The following is a 19,924-nucleotide window of genomic DNA, read 5'->3' as shown; positions in this document are numbered from 1 at the left end:
CCAGCACAAAGTACCGCTGAGCCAACGTGTGGCTGAATAAGGAGATGAATAAATAAATGAGAGGTCTACTCTCTACCCTTCACATGAGCTTCGCATAGGGTTGCCAGACTTACAAACAGAAATTCAGGAAGTTAAATTTGAAATTCAGAAAAACACTAAATAATTTTTCAGCCTGAATGGGTCCTAAATACTGTGCGGGACATACTAATGCCCCTAAATTATTCAGTTATTCATGTTTGACCTGAAATTATGGTTTACCTGGGCCTCCTCGCAGACCTAACCTAGCAAAAAAGTGAGTTCACACCCAAAGGAAAGGTTCACACAATGCAGAAGCTCACACGGAGCTTGGTATTCCATGCCATAAGGCTTTGTATAGGCTGTGCCTCACATCTCTGATTGTCTCTGAGGAAACATCTCACTGGATTCAGCTGCGCTGGCTTTGCTGCATGCCATTACGTACATGTATTGCTTCTTTGCAGGGCCAGAGCATTATTCTACACATAAATGTGTGCTGTGCACAGCTGAGCAGGGCTTATGTGTGAGTCACCACATAGTATTTCCTATACTGAATGTGGTTCCTTGCTGTTTGTTGTAGGGCATTTGAAGAGGGAGTATAAAATGCACCTTTGTGTTCTGAGATGAATGTAGAGATAGCAATCTGTACCTTCTTAAAGTCTGTAAAACCTTGAATATGGGTTTTAGACTTTTCTTAGAGTGTTATGACTGGAGTAGTACTCACTATTTGCTTTCCCGCTCAGGCTAGGATGCCTGAGCGCTGATGGACTGAAGACTGAGCTTGTCTTGGAGAAGGGCTTCATACTGTCTGCAGGCTGATGAGATTGTTTATTTAGCACTCCCCCTGTTAAAGCCTCAGATGATTGTGTATTATTTTGATTGAAGGACCTTTTCCTTTTTCAATTAAAAATGCCCAACTTGTTAAGAGTTTACGTTGTAGATGATGACTGGGAACAGAATTGAAATGTGGTGCATTTCGTCTCTCACATTTTCTTTCTCTTGTCCCCCTCATGCCAAAATCGACAGTGATGAACATTCCGTGGCTAGGGCCCTTGGACAGAGTTTTAGACATTTACCCCTTAGGAGTCAGAGGTATTCTCTTAGGGAAAGCTGAATTATAATGGCCGAAAGATTGGCCAAAAAAAGTCATGAAACATTTTTGTGGCCTCAGTATCATGATCTTGTCAGTAAAGCGATGGTCTCTGATTAAATCCAGATTGAGCTGTTTCCTGTTAGTGTGCTCACCCGGAGGGCGGCCCCGCCCTCCTTGTCTTGCCTCGAAGTCTGGGTTATTAAACACTTGTCTGCAAGGCTCTCCGCCCGCCTCCCCCCACCCCTCCGCACCCCACCCCACCCCACTTCTCTTTTAAGCTAGAATTCAGAGGTAGTGAGATATTACAAACAAAAAGACCCTAAAGACTCTTTAAAGCGTTGTATGGCCTTTGAATATTTTGCTGCAAAAATGAAACCAAAATTTTAGTTTCTCCAGCCAGAGTATATTTTTTTGTATTTCTCTTTTGTGTAATTTTATTTCAAAATAATTCTAGAAATGGGCAGATCACTTTTATTTTTCTTTTGCATTATGCAAATGTACTCTACTTGAAAGTTGGTAAAGTAGGACCCATCTTCAAAACCTGCTCCTCCCGCCGCTGTAGCAAATGAACATTAGGGCGCTTAGCAGATGTGCAGAACGTGACCCTGGGCGGGTGCCCTGACACCTTAGCACGCGTTGGTAATTTTGGGGAGAGTGATCTTAGGCACCAGAGCAATTCCTGCGCTTCATTTCATGATATTGTCATTGATGTCCCCTCACTGCCCTCAGGGAAGGATTTTTTAAATCAAAATATTCAAAGCTTTTTATCAGCCATACTGTTAGCTCAAACCTGGTTCTTCCTAATTTACAGATGCAAACACTGAGGAACGAAAACCATCAGAGGGACTTAATGGGGGCCAAGCACGCACACTGAGATTTTTTCCAGAGGAAAAGGTGGACTGAGAGGAAGCCATGGGGCTGACCAGTGACAGGGTTCCATCCCCGAGGGAGGCGGCTTCCTGCCAAACCTGCCTTCTGGCAGGAAAAGGGACCCACTTCATCAGGGTTTTGACAAGCATTTTTCTCTGTGTGTGAATTTTTGGCTGCATCAATGCTCAGTGAAAAATTAGCTCTTTTAAATAGTTATTACTTTCAATAAGATTTAGTTTTAAATTGGAATTTGCATTGTGAGTAGAATAAGAATCATCCATTTACAAAACCGTTCGGTAAGGGAGCCCTGATGTTGTCTAAGGTAAGGAAGCTTGATTTAGAAAACTGAAGCCTGACTATTCCTGCGAGAAGCCAATCCTTTGTTGTTAATGTTTGACCTTGAAGTATATTCTTTGACTACCACTTTTTAATATTATCAGGCTAATAAGTACTTTGAGCAGGCCGTTTGAAATGACAAAGTAAAACACACAAAACATCCCTAAATTCTGGTATTAAGAAAGAGGTCAAAGAAATATAGATGTTAAAAGATAAAAATTAACATTTTCCAGACTGTTCATTCTAATGGTATGCAAGACGCTGTGTGAATGAAGGGAAATTAATTTGCAAATGTCATATATCAAACCCTTCTCCTGGAGTTTCATAACCTGTTGGCATACTAAAGACTTCAAGAAATTCTAAAGTCAAGTCACGTATCTGACTTTAACTCTGCAGTTCCCAAAGTGGACCGCCGCACCTTCTGATTTGGAACTAGTGTTTTACAGCACACCCTTAGGGTGGCCCTGTACCAGGTCGTTAACAATGTAATTAGGCTTTAAAACAATATATCTTTTTCATTTATTGTTTCTGGTTGAAGTTAATTGAGGCCCCTGGGAGACAGATGGGTCCCATTAGCCCTGTTCCGAAACTGCGCACAGAGCGGTAAGGAGCGGTCTCTGGCCGCGACCTGAGTCAGTGGGCCTAAAGAAAATGGGCGTTTTGCCTGAATCAGAGCCCTCTTTTTAGTAAACTAAAAGCATCTTCCAAAATTAAGTAAAGACATGGAGTCATCCGGCACATGCCGGTGGGTTCATATTAATCCCCATTAGCCATTAGACCTGGTGACGGTAGGCTGGTGTCACACCCTTCTCGTGGCGGTTGCCACCGCTTTGGTTTTGCAGAAGGCAGTGTCGCCTGTGGCTCCATCCAGTGCTTAGCCTCCTGGCCAGGTGAGGAGAAAGCAAGCACGCCACTTAGCAGGCGCAGGGCATCACTTAGAGATTCTGTTCGCTCTTCTCCATCCCTCAGGTCTGACTATTTCAATTTAGAAGAATTTGATCTAAAACAATTCAAACTTACAACTCAGAGAAATTGCCTGGTGATTCTTCACATCACTTGGAATGATTATTTGCTTTAGAAAAAGATTCTCTGGGTGGGCCATCTTCCCTAGCATCTGTGAGGGACAAGTTAAGCTTTGAATACTGCATCTCTATATAATTTGATAAGCACAGATTAATTGCAGAATGCAGGACAAACCCATATTTTTCTTCCATCTAATTCTCCCCCTTCATACGCAGTCTTTAAGCTTTACAGATTTTATCACTAATCCCTTCTTAAGTATTATGTTATGCCTCCAAGGTGCAGTTGTACCTACCAGTATGATTCACAGTCTCATTTTCATGTGACAGCTGCTTCTCTTGAACAAATGTCTTCTTGTACGTTGCAAGTCTCCAGAAGGAAGAAGCCACGAGCCCAGCCGCGGCCCTTTCCCTTACCCCCCAGAGATCAGCGCAGGGCTGCTTGGTGCCGCCGCTTTTCAGTCAACTGTGTTGATTGCTGATGCTATTAAATAAGACAGCATATTGTCTTCCATGGTCTGAAGAACATCAGAGCATGGTCAGATCTCCATAGATTTCCAGGGCGAACATATGCCTGTCATGGTTGATTTCTCAAGAGATCAAGATGTTGTCAGAGGGTTCACAGAAATCATAAAAATCTAGCAATCAGCTGTCCGAAGCCCGCGTGAGTCCTCTCCAGCACAGCGCTCTAGGAGCAGTCTTTAAGAATGAGTTTGAACAGACTTACAGATACGGAGAACACACTGACAGAGGCCAGAGTGGAGGCATGTTTGAGGCTGGGTGAAATGAGATGAGGGGATTAAGAAGTGCCAACTGGTAGTTAGAAAACAGGCGTGGGGATTTAAGGGAAAGCGTAGGGAATATAGGTAATGAGATTGTAATAACTGTGTGGTGCCAGGCAGCACTTGAAATGTGGGAGGGAACAGTGGGCACACCTGAAACTAATACAAAATAATATTGAATGCAAACTGCAATTAAAAAAAAAAAGATGAGTTTGAAAATTTACCATGGAACAATACAAAGGAAATGATTGATAACATTTGCTAAACTCCATCTGGGGGTCATAGAAAACATCCTTGATAAAATGTGCCAGCAACCTAGTTCTTGATAGGATACTGAATAGAAAAAACAAATGTAACCATGAAGAGGAAAACCTGTCCTTCTAGACAGGAAGAGGCCCCCCCCACCCCCCGCCACTCTACTCTCCTCCAATCACAGGTGAAGGATGGTATTACACGGCTTGTCACAACACTAGCTAAGGACAAGGGAGAACATGACAGGCTCTGATTCAGCAATTTCAGTGTTTTCAGTTGTACTTTAGCGAGTCATTTCTCCTGGTCATAATTATGCGTTTATTGTACAGGTTGAAGGGGACCAGCTCCCGCCAGGACATACGGTCAGTCAGTATGAGACCTGTAAGATCAGGACCATCAAAGCTGGTACCTTGGAGAAGCTTGTGGAGAACCTGCTGACAGCTTTCGGGGACAATGACTTTACCTATATCAGCATCTTCCTGTCGACGTACAGAGGCTTTGCCTCCACTAAAGAAGTATTGGGACTACTGCTGGACAGGTAAGAATCTAAAGGCGGGTGAGAGGTGACAGAAATGTAAGGCTGTTTGCAGAGTGAGGGATGAAGTTCTGAATTACCTGCGCCAGGTGTGTTGAGAAACATGGAGGAGGAAGAATTAAGTGGAAGGAGTGGGACAAATGGCATGGAGATCATTCAGGAGCCATTGGATGGTCTATTTCAGATAAAGATGGCTCATAAAAAAAAAATCTATAAAAAAGTTAGGAATACTTATGCACAACATAAATGTAGGCTCAGTTGTTTAAGATTTCAGTTACTGTTTGCCACCCTCAAATTTTATCCATGGTTTTATAATTTTATATAACTCCAGGAAATAATTAACCAGAAGTCTTATTGGGTTGCTGTGAGAAGGAAACATGCTAATATGTGTTAAGCATGGAGCTAGGTGTTAAATCCATAGGAAGCAGCGAGTGATTGGGGGCTGTAAAAATGGTGATAATAGTAACTACCAGAATTCACCGTGAATCGGCTGCTTTATGGATATGCACATAAACATGATCTTTGGCCTGTGTTGTTAAGTCCCACATTACATGTAGTACAGCAGTGAGTGCTATAATTCACATGCCCATAGTTATAGTTCCCTCTGTATTTTTGTTTTATTTATAATTAAACTTTGTCTTTAAAAAAATAAGCCAGACAATTGTTTCAGAATCATGAGAGTTCTCATCCAGATCCTTATATTCTGGGGTTTCCTGTAAAAGAAAGGAAATGAGATAGGATGTTTTTGCTGGAGTTGTTGAATACTGATTTTTAATGAGATTTTAAAAAAAGAATTGACAGTAATATGCCTTCATGTTAAAAATTCTTATACTATAGGAGGGTGTAAAAAGAAACATGAATGTTTTCTCAGATGGCTACCTTTTCCCAAATAACTTTCCTTAGGTTTAAAAAATATACAGAGGTAGAAAGAAAAAAAAAATTAAACAGCCTATAATCTAATTAGGCAGACAGCAGATATTGGGGGAAAAGTTCCTTTTCCACAAGCCCCAGCTTCCAGTCCCACAGCCCCTCAGTAATCACCACACGCCACGCCTTTTGTATTCTTCCAGGTATTTCTGGGCATATGTACATATACGTATATGCAGCTTTGTATATCATATGTGTGCTGTTTATTACATATAGAGTATATACTTAAATGTGATGTAAATAGAATCATAGTACACAGTCTGTTCTGTAATTTTTTTTACTAATCTGTGTATCTTGGAGATTTTTTTATTCATCAGTGGGATTAACATGTGTAAAGGGCTTATTAGAACAGTGGCTGGCATTTTAAAAGCTCAAGAAACATAAACTACTGTTATTTCAAAGTCAGCACATGTAGGTAGATCTACCAGATCCCTTTCAGTGGCTTTCTAGTACTTTTTGAGTTGATTATTCTATGGATAGACCATTAAGCTCTCTCTATTTTTTTTAATTTGTTTTTAAAATTTTTAAATGATGCTGCAAACAATGTCTTTGAATATATATCTTCTGAGTACCTGTTTGAGAATTCTGTAGGATAATTTCATAGAAGAGAGATAGGTCAAACTATGTAAGCATTTTAAAATGTGGAAGGTATCGTTAGATTGCCCCCGAGGAAGCTGCAGCAGCCGTGCTCTTGGGCACAGGGAAGGGCGCCTCTTCCCTCGTTTTCCCTGCACCCTCGCCCGCTCTGCCATCAGAACCACCTCCAGCATGAGCTGACCTCTGGAAAACCTCTCGTTGTTTGTAAACGTATGTTTTTAACATTTATGAATGAGGTTCAGAATTCTTTAAAATACTTACAGGGCATTTTTCCGTGAACTGTCTTTTCATATCCTTATTTTATCTTGGACTATTGTTATCTAATTATTGGTCATCAAATTACAACTCTTTGTATGTTAACAAAATTGTATTTTTGCATATCATGTGTTGGAAATATTTTTCCTAATTTGTCCCTTGGGTTTGAAAGTTTTTTATTAATATTCTTTTTAGGAAGACATGTCAATATTTTTTTTTGCAGTTATAGCTATCAGTCTTAGGAAAGGCCTTTTAATAATCAAATTCTATTCCAGTGTGAATAAGATTATTAATAACAGTGGGTTTTTCTTGAGATATTTTCCTCATGGATGCCTCAGAGTGAAATCATTTGGATCCTATGTTCTGTGTATTTAGGAACAGGAAAATGTCTCTCCTTTATCGTCCATTGATCGGATTATGAAAACTCTGGATTTAGGAAGTTCTGTAGATTTTTGCATAGCAGTACTTAAAAATATTAAGCCTGGAGTGTAAACCTCTGGGATTAGTGAGCCATTTCTTTCACAGTTTGTTTGCTTGTATAATACCTCTCCCCTATAAATAGAACCTGAAGAATCTTGTGAATTTTCTCTTTGCTATTTCATATTTATAAAAGGCTGCAGTGTGCTGACTGTTGGCAGGCAGTATGAGGAAACAGGTCCGCACACCACGTTTGTTCTGGAATGGGCGACCTCTCCTCCACCTGCGGTAGCTCCGCGGCTCGAGGCCACAGGTGGCCGCAGCCAGTGGCAGCGCCCCCACGAGTCCCAGCCGCCCCTCACAGCCCTGGCCCCGCACACCGGAACTCGAGTGTTTAGTCTGTGACTCGCGTGCATCCACCTCCTGTTTTGATGATTTAAAAAAGTCTTCCCTCTCTCTTCCTATCATAGACATTTTTGGATTTTTAAAATATGAACTGGATGACAATCATTAAATAACAGCATCAATATGAATTCAAATTACATTGAATTCAAGCTATCATTTAAGATATAAATGAATGAGGAGTTAAGGTTTATCTTGAACCGCTTGGATGGCCTTGAATTTAATCTCTTAGTGTATTTTCTTTTGCTTCTGAAGTGAGTAGAATCAACAAGCCTGCAAAATACCCAGGGCTGCATACACCGTCTGGAGGAAGCAGAAATAGAAAGCTCGGTGGTCCTCACCCTTGGGGTGAGTTTACGGTGCAGCTGCTGGTACTGAACCTCCAGGGACCCTCACTTGCAATGTCCTCTACATAATTTATAGGCATAATTTTGTATTCTTTTTCTTAGAGCGGATCCGTCAAATTACATATGCTGACCCCGCGAAACCTGGATCTACTCTGAGAACTTAATATTTTACTGCAAAAGATAAGGTTTACATTTATGAAACTAGACAATCACTTAAGGTGGTACAAAAATGAAACTCTAACATATTCTGCAGAAGTTCAGAGAAATGAATCCCATTTTGCTCCCTCTGCAGAGATTTGGAGTTGTCCAGATATGTACAGACTTAAACAGGAATATTTTATCCTCACTCCATTTCCTGCTCAGGCAGATCTTGTGACCAGATGTTATCTTTGTTTCATTTTAACCAAAATGTAGGCTCCGTGCAACACTGGATTCTTAAATTGATTTTGTGGGGTTTTAATGTCGGTAATTGCAAGGTAAGCAATTAAGTTGCATGAGCTTACCTGTTCTGAAGATGAGCTTCATATACTATTTCATTGTTAGGAAATGATGGTAGACTTGTTTGTGACTCGCCGGTGTAGTTTTGAAAATAATTTCTCTTGGTTTCTTCATAGTAGAATGCTTATCTTTTGTGAAATCGATACTGAGAAGTTGCTGTAGGATGTGCTAATCCTAACCAGTCAAGAATGGATTGGAGGCAGATGCTGTAGTATTTATTTCCCTCTGGAGTAAAACTTATTTGAAGTCAAGCTTTGATTTTGCTTAAGACTTGCAATCATGTGGCTTTTCTCCTATGTCACTGTTTGCCTTCTGTGATTTTTAAAATATCTTTTTATAGGTTCGTTGTTTTTTTTTATCCTGCCAGTAGGCGCCTTTGTGTTTGACCAGTAGACGGTGGTTTAAAGTCTCCGTGGCTAATTCCATGTGTTTGCTTTCTTCTGTCCTTGGGGCGATCGGCAATTCACGAGGAATCCTGCTTTCCCCCCTTTTCACCAGGGCTCAGTTAATCTAGGGCTCAGGGCTGCCTTTCAGTCTCAGGGAAAGTGTTTGAATTGTGGTTTCGCTGTTTGTGTTGGGGCTTCGAGATTTTCATTTTCTCTAACTTTAAACATACATTCCACTTAAAAAATATACTCTTCCCACCGTACCATTAAAAAGGGTAAGGGAGTAAGTTTCCTCTGAAAATACCCAATGTCAAATGTAAGGAGAAACCTAACTTAGCTAGTGATTCTCACTGAGAACCAAGAAATGTTTGTCCAAATATTTATGTTTTTCTTCAGACAGCTGTCACATTAGCTGCTTTGGGGATTCTCTCTCTCTCTCTGATCTGCATCACTGATAGCAGAAGTAAGCAAAATGCCCAGAGCAAGCAGAACAGGGGTGAACAGGTCTCTAGAAACTTCTGCTAAGTCACCAAGGGTGCTCAGGCCAAGCTGGGAAAGGACTGAGCAATAATCTGAATGAGCCCTTCATTCCAAGCGAAGTCTCCCTGTGGAAGATTCTGCAGGGGATTAAGGGTGAAGCCATCCATAAACATTGTGCTTTAAAACCAGTCTGGCTTGAATTTGCTTTCTGAGGTCACAGAGAGGAGCCTCATTCAGTGGGTCTTTGAACTTATTTCTTCTTCCCATGTTTGCCTGCCAGGCGTTTTACCAGACACTATCTCATTTAGTTTATTTATCTTTACCTTACTCCCATGTTTACAGATGCAAATACTGAGACACAGCAACATCAGTCCATAAGGGGCAGGGCTGGAATTCAGACCTCCCGCTTTCTGACTCAGAAGCCCTTTTGCCTCAAGCCACATCACCTCCAGGATTTGTCACTGCTGAATCTGTGTATCTGCAGTCTGTCTGTTGATTTGACGTTGCTCAGGCCAATTCCCAGACCTGAATCTGCTCCCTCCGAAAGAGGATTCTTCTCGGAGGATGCGGATAATCCGCAAATGAGAAAGCTCAGGAGGACTGACGCAGATCTACTACCACTGTGGGGTCGGTGATCTTAAATCCAGGCTCAATGACACCTGGAGCGGTAACTAACTCCTTCCTACGTAAGGATGACGCACCAGGAGCCCGCAGGGACTGAGGCTGCCTTTGCTGGTGAGGCCAGAAGCCTTGATTGAATATCAAATGAAAACATCTGTTTATTTCCCTGGATTCTATCATAGGGGCCAAATAAGCTCCCTTTTTCTTTCAGAGTTTTAGGATACTGTATGGGCAAAGCAGTTTTCCTGTCTTTCCTTGAGTAGCATGTGACGAACAGTGCCACGGTTAAGAGCGTGGGCTTGGGAGTCAGAAAGCAAAGTGGGTTCCCGTTCTGTGCCCCTAACATGCTCTGCGTCACTGGACAAGTTACTTTATTTTTCCCAGCTTTAGTTCCCCATCTATAGAGCGAGAACGAAGCATAACCCTTATCTGTAGGGTTATTAAGGTTCATAATATAAAGTTCTCAGTTTATCGGCTGGCAAACGTTAAGTGCTTAAGAGATCACCATTGGTGTTTCTTTCTTTGTGACACTTACCACCCTTTGAAATTACCTTTCTTGTTTATCTTGCTTTCTCCTGACGACCTCCCCAGCTCAGACCCCCCGTCTGTCTTGTTTGTTGCCATGCCCTTGGAGAGGAATGTTATCGGGCAGTAGGTGCCTATGAACGATTTGTCTGACGAATAAATAATGGCTGTCACTCATGCCTGCTATAGCACTAGCATTGGGAGATGCAGCAGCAAACATTACCCAGCCTCTGCCTACTCTTAGTGGGAGAGACAAATAAATCTATAGATTTGTACCACTGTTGTCAAGGCAGTGAGGGCTCAGTGTGTACTTAAAAAAAAAAAAATCAAACTTTATTTTTTAGAGAATATTTAGGCTCACGGCAAAATTGAGTGGGAAGTACAGCGTTGTCACATACCTCCTGCTCCTACACATCCCCTCCCATCAGCATCTCCCACCAGATGGTACGTTTGTCACAATCATTGACCCGTCATTATCACCCAAAGCCCATAGTTTACATGAGGGTTCGCTCTTGGGGTTGCACGTTCTGTGGGTTTGGGCAAATATACAACGATAGTGCCTGTTGTCATAGTGCCGTACGGGGTATCGCCAATGCCCTGGGAGTGTCCTGTGCTCGGCCTGTCGTCTCGCTTTTCTCCCACCCCGATCCCTTGACCTTTTTACTCTCTCCATGGTTTGGCCTTTTCCGGAATGTCATATACCTGGAATCATACAGTATGCCGCCTTTTACGTTTGGCTTCTTTCACTTAGTCACGTGCAGTTGAGGTTTCTCCATGTCTTTTTATGACTTGATAGCTCACTTCTTTTTGCTGCTGAGTGAGAGTCCGTTGTCCAAATGTTGCCCAGTTTGTTTATCCGTTCGCCCGCTGAAGGACATCTTGGTTGCTTCCGGGTTTGGCAGTTGTGGATAAAGGCGTTGTGAACATCCATGTGCAGGTTTTTGTGTAGAGATAAGTTTTCAGTCCCTTTGGGGGAATACCAAGGAGCGCGACTGCTGGATCAAATGAGACGAGGGTGTTCAGTTTTGTAAGGAACTGCTACCTTGCGTCCCGGAGGGCCCTATCCTTTGACATTCCCGTTAGCAATGTTGCTCCATGTCCTCGCTGGCTTTTGGTATTGCATTTTTTAAAAATTTTTTATGTTAGCCATTATAATAGGTGTATAGTAATATCTCACTGTATTTTTAATCACGGTTCCCTGATGGCAGATAACATTTTACATTTTTTCACGTGCTTCCTTGTCATCTGTGTATCTTCTTTGGTGAGATGTCTGTTGAGGTGTTTTGCCAATTTTTAAGTTGGGTTGTTTGTATTCTTATTGTTGAGTTTTAAGAGTTTTTGTATATTTGGATTAACAGTTCTTTACCAGACGTCTTTTACGAATATTTTTTGCCCTGTCTGTGGCTGATCTTCTTGTTTTCTTGACTGAATATGCACTTTTAAGAAAAACCCTTTTCCCCCTGAGAAGTCAGGGCTCCACAGTCACCGCATGCTCCCACGGAGGGTTCCACCGTGAGGTGGCCATAGTCGACCTCCTTTCAATAGCTTGCAACAAGTCCATTCAGCTCTCAAATGCTTTCTCAGCACGAGAAGCTGCGTAAGCATTTTTGAGATGCATATAATATGTTCCAAATTACTTTCTGCAAAACCTCACTTAAAAATAATTAATTTTGTTTTAATTAATTCTAGAATTAGCCTGGGCGCTCATCACATAGTCCGAGATCTGCGTGGCACGCAGTGCTCTTGGGGTTCCGTACTTCCTTCTCTCAGTAGGAGGCAGGGCTCCCGACGCCTGCCCTGCTCTGCAGAGCCCGGGCATGGGAGCAGGGAGCGCCCCGGGCAGCAGGCCCTGGGTCCGACAGGTTCACGGGCCTCACAGCGGCTCCCACTGGTGACCGCAGTCCCTTCGTGGTGCCGGTTCCTTCCAGCAGGAACGTTACAATTAAACTCATAATACCGTTTTTCCTATACTTTTGTTTCTTCTAAGAGTTACTTATGTCTAATTTGTATCACTTATATGGGAAAATTTTCCAAATAATGCCATACCATGTTCCTCATGTATTTTAGCAACTTCATACCCTCTGCTCCCAAAGAGGTGGGAAGAAGTAGAAACTTTGTTCCCACCATGCAAGAGAAAGTGAGATTTATTGGTCAACGGCTCCAGGATGCTCATCCTCCTCACAGAGCTGGCCATTTGCAGGAAGTACTAACCTTGCTGTTTCCTTTCCTTTAGAAACAAAGGATGTTTCTAAAGACTTTTTGTTGTAGCAGATGAGTTTCAGTAGGTTTTCTCTGGGTCCCAGTGTTTCTGCCTCCACAGTCAAGAAATCCTCTGAGGGTGTATGTGTTGCGGGTTAAAAAAAAAGGGCAGCTTGCTGAAAGATACACTGGACTCAGATCATATTTCCTGTGACTATTAGGAAGATGAAATTATTTGCTGATACAAAAGAAAAGAGAATTATACCAAGGGCTATGAGAATGTGAGAGTGTATCAAGATGCTGCTACCATCAAAAAGAACATTGAGAAGTTTTATACGGAGTGCATTTCATGAAAGCTCCCATGTTCTTGCTGGTTCATGCTTTATCAGGTGAAAAAAAGGACAGTTTAGATAATTAAACCATAGGAAATGTGACATTTATAATAATTTACATACCCACCTGCGGCAGGCAGAATAATGGCCCCCCAAATGATCTAGTCTTAATCCCCAGAATCTACAATATGTGGGGTTACATGGCAAAACAGAATTAAGGTTGCAGATGGAATTCAGGTTGCTAATCAGCTGTCTTAAAAATAAGTAGATTACTTTCGATGATCGGCATGGGCCCAAAGAGAGTCCAGGGAACAGACGTGAGGACAGAAACAGTATCAGAGAGATGCTATGCCCTGTATCAGAGAGAGGCTTCGAGGGTGGAGGGAGGGGCCATGGGCCAGGGAAAGCAATGAAGTGAGTATCTGCTCTAGAAAGGAGCACCTGCCCGCACCAAGATTTTATCCCGGCGCCTGTCTGCTGTCCTCTGACCTAAACAACGCTAAAAGTAATACATTCATGTTGTTTAAGCTACTAAATTTATGGTGATGTTTTCGTGGCAGTAATAGAAAAGGAATATAACATCAATAAAATGTTTGGTCTATTAGAAGAGGTGTTGACAGTTTGGTAAGAAACAAGAATTCTCCTCAGGGAGATTGACTCCAAACCCCGGGTGCTGCTGGGCTGAAGGGAGCTGAAGGCCAGTTGTCGGCCTCCCTCGGTGGGGGCGGCGGGGGGAGGTGGACCTGTATCGTAACTGCCTGTATCGACAGCCTTGCCTTGGGTCACCCAGAGAGCTCCACTGAGTGCTGTTTTAGAATTACACCCAACCAGAATCACAGGAGGGAAAATGGAAGTAAATTCTCTTCCCTGCTGGGCTGGTTGTGTTTGGTAAATCTGTCTTTATTTTTGCTAAATGGGCCTGCCTGTCACCTGGCAGCGCTGCTGGAACCCTCCGTGGGAGACTGTGGTGACTGTGGAGCCCTAACTTTATGGGGGGGGGGGTAGGGATGGTTCTATTCAAGTAGACACCAACTGGGGATGGGAGAGGCCTCCCCCCAGACCAGAGCCAGGCTGGCTTTCCTGCTTGAAATGAGATAAACAACATGTTTCTACAAAGTAGCTTTTTGTTTCTTCTTTCACTTAGCAAAAGGGAGGCAAGGCATACAGCGATCCTTTTCTTAGAAAAGAATACCAAATTTCTCAGCAGGTTTAAAAAATGTGCTTCTGTTTGGAAACTAAAAAACAAAATTGACAAAAAACTGGAAGGCAAGGCGCCTATACTCTGAGTGGTAACTGGGAACTTTTAAATTCAGCCTTGCTAATCTAAAGCAGTGTTTTTGACCATTTTCTAGCAGTTGGTGGGAAGGGTTGATCACCAATTCCTTTACAAAGTTGCTAACTCTGCGGGCCCCTCTACAGGAAAATAGCTCACTGCCCAATGTTGCATGCAGGCTAGACATTTCCAGACTTTTCTAAGTTCATCCAGACGGGACTCTGTGTTTTGACCCCACCCACCCCCCCAGGCAAAACCTTCTTACCACGGATGACAGGAGACACATAGAAGGCCCTGCGGCCGTTAGGAGTCAGAGGAGGGAGCTGCTCTTAGCTTATGTTATGATGGTGCAAATGTCCTAAGTATGGTTCCAAAAAAATAAATTCGTTCCATTAAAGTAAATTTAATAGTTTAAAAAGTATATCTCTCAATCTTTACGAGGAAAAAGAACTGGCTGTTTTTGAGTTACTGTTTTTTTTTTTAAGTGACTTTTCTCTCATTTGACATTTATTTCTTTTACCTTGCGCGTGCATGTACTTGACTCTTGAGAGTGACGTCAGACACCCTGTCCTGGGAACCAGAATTCTTTTGCCTTTGGTCTTTATTGGAGTTGTCAGTGAGCACCAGTTCAGATAAGGTGAGTTTTTGAGAGCAGAGACAAAAGAAGCAGCCCTCACAACAGAGGATACCATGACCCTGACCTTGTATGCACCATACGTGGCTCTACATGGTGTATTTCACAGGATTCTTGAAGAAGCTCTTTGCTAGCAGCTTTCTGTGGTTGGGGAAAACCAAGCCACAGGCTTGACTGATTTGTTAATAATGCATTAATTCATCTTAACGCTGAGAAAACTTTTGACTTGTTAACAGATTCCAAGGTTGTCGGCCTGCTCCCTGCCCCCTGGCCCCCAGTCCTAACCCTGCGTCCTCGGTTGTCCGTCACTGTAACCCCACAAAGTGTCATGGCCTGCTAGCAAGACGATCCGCAGTAGACTGTTGAGAATCAGTATGAATGGAAGTGCAAGGAGGGGATACTGATGAGCCATCAAGCTCTGGGGACAGGAAACGGGCCAGAGAAGAGAAAGGGATGACAAGGGACATCTTTTTGTTTTCTTTCTCTGGAGGAATAGTAATTATAAAATTTTTGTCTCATTTCTGGTCTCCACTCTGGGCAGTTGTGGGTTGTGGCTGGGTGAAGGTAGTGTCCCCAAGGAAAATTTTATACCGTGTTTGTAACTGTCACGTGAAGCAGAACCACCAAGTACTGTTTGTGCTGTTGCTGCTGCCTCAACTTTCGGGGACCAGTCCGGAGATAATCTGTAGACTCGAAGGGCAAGGGAGGCAGAGGGCCCCTCACAACGACGCCCTGGGTGGGAAGAGAGCAGCTCTTTCTGGGTCTTCTAACTTTTTCTAATCATGGGTAACCTTTACCTAGAGAACCAGACCTTACGAGCAGAAAGCACACGGTTGGTTCTCTGCAAGAGAACAAGGAGGTTTTTTGTTTCGTTTTGTTTTGTTTTTGTTTTTTTGCGAGAGAACAAGGAGTTTTTGCCTTGTTGCCTTTGACCTTTCTCTTCTTGAACAGCCAACTCCATGGTGGTAACAAGACCTTTCCAAGGTGGGTTTGGTGGCCACGACCCAGTTCTCAGGTCAGACTTGGGTGGAGAGGTGCCTGCCACGGAGGATGTTATTTGTTCAGAGTGATTAAAAACGCCCTCTTGCTCATCTGTGGGATACAGTTCACAGCCTACATCAAGGCTTCGCCCGGTGCTCCTGGCAGCTGCAGACTCTTCCACCTGTGTCGTTCTCCTGCAGCAAGGTTAGCTTCTGAACATTTTTCTCATGTCTGACCTGTGCTCTTGCAGGTCAGTTAAAGAAAAATGCCTCAGATGTTCCTAGGCTGGGGCTCGTTGGGAACGCCAGGACTCCCAGAGGGCCTTGAGCCAGCAGCTTCCTGTGAGGTCTCTTTCCTTGACTTCCCGCTCTCTGTTCTTTCATCATCCCCAGTAAGTAGCTCCTTCCCTTCTCTTCCCTCCCAGCCTTTCTTTTATTCATGGTAGGAGAGGGTATCCATTAATTCATTTCGCAAACATTTGTGGCGAGTCTGCTCAGAGCATGCTCTGTTCCCGGCTCAGGGGACGTAGCAGGAAGCCAGAAAAAAGAGGAAAACCAAAGTCCTTCCTGTGGCCTGTCAGGCCCTCACGACCTGTCCCTGTCACCTCCGCGCCTCCTCTTCTGTCCTTTCACTTGCTCGGCCTCTCCATCCCCACTGGCCTCCTTGGAGTTTCCCAAGGACCCCACCCGACGCTGCCCCCGGCCCTGGCCGTCCCTGCTGCTGGGGTGACTCGGCCTGGAGAGGTCTCCACAGCGCCCCTGCCCCGCAGCACCTCCCTCAGGTGTCTTGTCCGCATTGGGTGCCCCGAGTGCCTCACATGAAGTGACTACCTCTGACCCTCTGGTCGTGTCCCGTCATCCCTACCAGCTTTCTTTGTCTCCTTTGCACTTTTTACTGTCTGACTTAGTATTTCCTAACTAATTTTTAGTTTATTGTCTGTCACCCTCCACTGCATGTGCACTCCATGAACACAGGGCTTTTGTTCGTTCACTGCTGCATCCCCCGCTCCCGGAGTAGTCCCTGGACATAGGTCTTAAAAAATATTCATTGAATGAGGATGAAATGAGTGAAAGAATAAATCACTGAGTGAGTGAAGAAAAAACTCAATGTTTCTAACCTCAAAGAATTTGTAAGCCGGTAGGGGAGACATAGAGTAAATAAACAAAATAACTGCAGCTTGTGTGGTAAGGCCGTGACTCAGAGACTGGTAAGTCTGACTGTCAGGGTTCAAATCCCTGCTCCACTTACTGGCTGTGTTTTCAAGGGCAAATTACTTAAGCGCCCTGGGCTTCACTTTCTCATCTGTGGAATCGGAATAATGATAATATCACCTCATAGGATCACTGTGAAAATTAAATGAACAAAATCAAAAGAAGTGCTTACTTAGCACAGTACCTGGTATATAGTAAGCCCTTGATAATTGTTAACTGCTCTTATATTATTGGATGACTTGCAGAATCAAGTAGAGCCTGAAAAGTTCTTCAGCACCACGCCCCCGCCCCACCCCCGCCGCCCATCCTGGTCTGGTGTTACTGAGACGTTCTGTTTGGGAGCAAAGGTTGGACAGGCCCCCTGCCAGAAAGACCATCCCTGGTCACAATTGTATCTTAGGGTCTCTTTGAACTGCAAATACCCCTTGTTCTCCTTTCAAACATGTATTAAACAATTCATCTGCCCAGATGGGCTCTAAACAATACATCCATCCCCTCTAGAAAATCTGTTTCCTGTTTAAATATTAGCAATCAGTGAAACATTATGTTGGGTTTTTTTAAAAATTATTTTTCTAGTAATTTTTATGCTGCAGTAAATCATTGCTTAAGGCTGTGCTTTAAACGATATTTGTAGATCTGTCTTTTGCTGTGTGATACCAAGAAAACCTTGTCAAAAGTCGTTCTGGCGATTTATGCTTTAATTTGTCTTCTGAGTTACCATTTAAGAAGGTCAGTCTCTCGTCGGTCAGCCTTCTTAAGAGGCTGGAGCTTTGATCTCAAGTCCTAGGAAGGCTTCGCAGAAATTGGAGGTGACATTGTTGACAGGTTCATCTGTAGCTGTTCTACTGCCATTAATTAAACACATAGGCGCGCCCTTTAGTTACTCCCACAGAGTAAATGAATTGAACTTGACTTTGGTTTTTGATGGGAAGCTATGAGAGAGTCCAGGAAACATCAAAGGAATACTCTTAATCTAGTAAAACTGACTCTCGAATACCCTAGTTTGAACATTAAAGCATCCTTCATTCCAAAGCTGGTCTAACTTCTTCACTGCGAAGCATTAATTCTCCTTAATGATGAAACTTCAGGGGCAAGTAATCCCCAGTCCATCGGGCTCCTGAGGGTCCAGGCATTTCAATCTTATCTCGCTTCTCAAGGTCTCTTTTGTAAAATTGTATATACATTTTTTTTTTTTTGCCTTTTCATACTGCTTACACTTTGAAGATCTTAGATTAAAGATTAACACTTTATTTCTTTTGCATTTTAGTTATCGATTTTTGGAATAACTGCAGCTGTCCTAAAGCATTCCTGTGCCCTTAACCCTTGAGAAACGAAGGCACAGGCAGGTCAGGACGCGTTTGCGCAGACCGTACCTCGCAGAACCTGGTAGTCAGGAGGCCCCTTTTCACGTCTGCTCAGGGAACCCCGCGAACCCGCTCGTGTACCCCAACAATAGCCATCAGCAGGCCTGCTGGGGCCGGTTTTAAGTTCTAAAGCGCAGTGAGCAGAAGAGCCAAATCCTGCTCCCGTGGAGTTTACGTTCGAATGGACAATGAACGCAATAAGTAAATCAATCATATAGCATGTTAGAAAGCGTTAAAGGCAGTGGTGTTATACAGTTGGCTTGTGTCCTCAGTAGGGTGGTCCGGACAGGCCTCACTGACAACGGGGCCCTTGAGCAAAGGCCGGAAGGGGCTGAGGAGTGTGAGGTTGGCCTGGGTGCAGGAAGAGGCAGCGGGGGGCACGGCTGCCCGGGCCGAGGCTGCCTGGGGCAGGGCCGGAGCAGCACGGAGGCCAGTGGAGCTGAGGGAGGGAGTATAGGACTTGCGGTCAGAGGTGCCAGGAGCAGGTCGTTTTGGGCCTTGTGAGACAGGTAAGCGGCTTGAGGTAAGCCGCTGGCCGTTTCTCAAGTGAGATGGGAGCCCTGGGAGGTTTTGTGGCGAGCGGTGACGGGAGCTGATTGACATGGAGTAGCGTCCCTGGGACTGCTGCACAGAGGCCGGGGGCCGGCAAGGTGGCTGCGCGCTGCTCTAGGCCAGGGTCGAAGTGATGAGAGGTGTTTAGATTCAGGGCATGTTATAAAGGCGGAGTCAAAGGATTCCCTGGCGGACTGGGCGAAGAGCCAGGAACGTCTGCCACCTCCGAGCCCAGGCACCTGGACCACGTGGGCTTCTGCCACACATGCATTATTGTCGATGGTTCTTACTGGCCTCCAAATTATGATCAGTCAATCTGGCCCTGACTGTGAACGCGAGGCATTCTGATGGCTAGGAGAAACAGCTGTGCAATCTTGCCAGCTCCCATTCTGGGAAAATGGTGCTGGCTGCATGAATGAGAGAGGACTTTGCCCACCAGTGCAGGGGCCCAGTCGTCCCCGACACGGCTGGCTGTGCCTGCGGCATGTCACTGCGGGAGAGGACGGGCTAGGTGTTGGTGCCGTCCAACCAGCATCACAGCTCCAAGTCTGGAAAACACAGAGAAAGAGCGCAGAGCTTGGGAAGCTAAAGTAGAGGAAAAGAGTAGGGAGATCAGGAAACTTTCAGTACAAACACCTCTGAAAAGAAAAAAATCACAAGAGCAGTAAAATATGTGTCTTTTCCTTGTAAGCATTTTTCCTTTTTATTTCTCACTCTCATGGCTCCCAGTTGGAAGGGAAAAGAAGCAATATTTCCAGAGAGGATTAATGGACTAACCCAGCATGTGACCAAAGCAAAGGTTAAGTCCCACGTTTGGCCATGGAGGACGGTTAGGAAGAGTGTGTGGAGCACTGTGGTCACGCGGGTGGGAGGTACGGTGGCTCGGAGAGCCCCACTCTTCCCTGCCCCAGCCTGCCCTTCCCGACTTCATCCCGCGCAAAGCCGGTGTGGGAGGGCAGGAGGGCCTGTGCACCACGAGGGTGGCCAAGGGGAGGGCCAGGCATTCCACTCACTGTGTTTA

At 44.2% G+C, this 19,924-nt stretch overlaps 1 protein-coding gene across 3 annotated transcripts in view; it reads left to right on the top strand.

The window, feature by feature from the left end:
* Positions 1-19,924, top strand: part of RGL1 (ral guanine nucleotide dissociation stimulator like 1) — a 212,048-nt gene that overhangs the window by 131,851 nt on the left and 60,273 nt on the right. For all 3 annotated transcript variants that reach the window (XM_054587672.1, XM_054587670.1, XM_054587671.1), the window contains one exon: positions 4,697-4,905. In XM_054587672.1, coding sequence (XP_054443647.1) covers positions 4,697-4,905 — 209 coding nt within the window. The remainder of the gene's footprint in view (positions 1-4,696; positions 4,906-19,924) is intronic.

This window comes from Pteronotus mesoamericanus, unplaced genomic scaffold (genome assembly GCF_021234165.1).
Source record: "Pteronotus mesoamericanus isolate MK-2021 breed Mesoamerican mustached bat unplaced genomic scaffold, CSHL_Meso_final scaffold_1186, whole genome shotgun sequence".
Lineage (NCBI taxonomy): Eukaryota > Metazoa > Chordata > Mammalia > Chiroptera > Mormoopidae > Pteronotus > Pteronotus mesoamericanus.
This window is presented reverse-complemented; position numbering and strand designations above follow the sequence as displayed.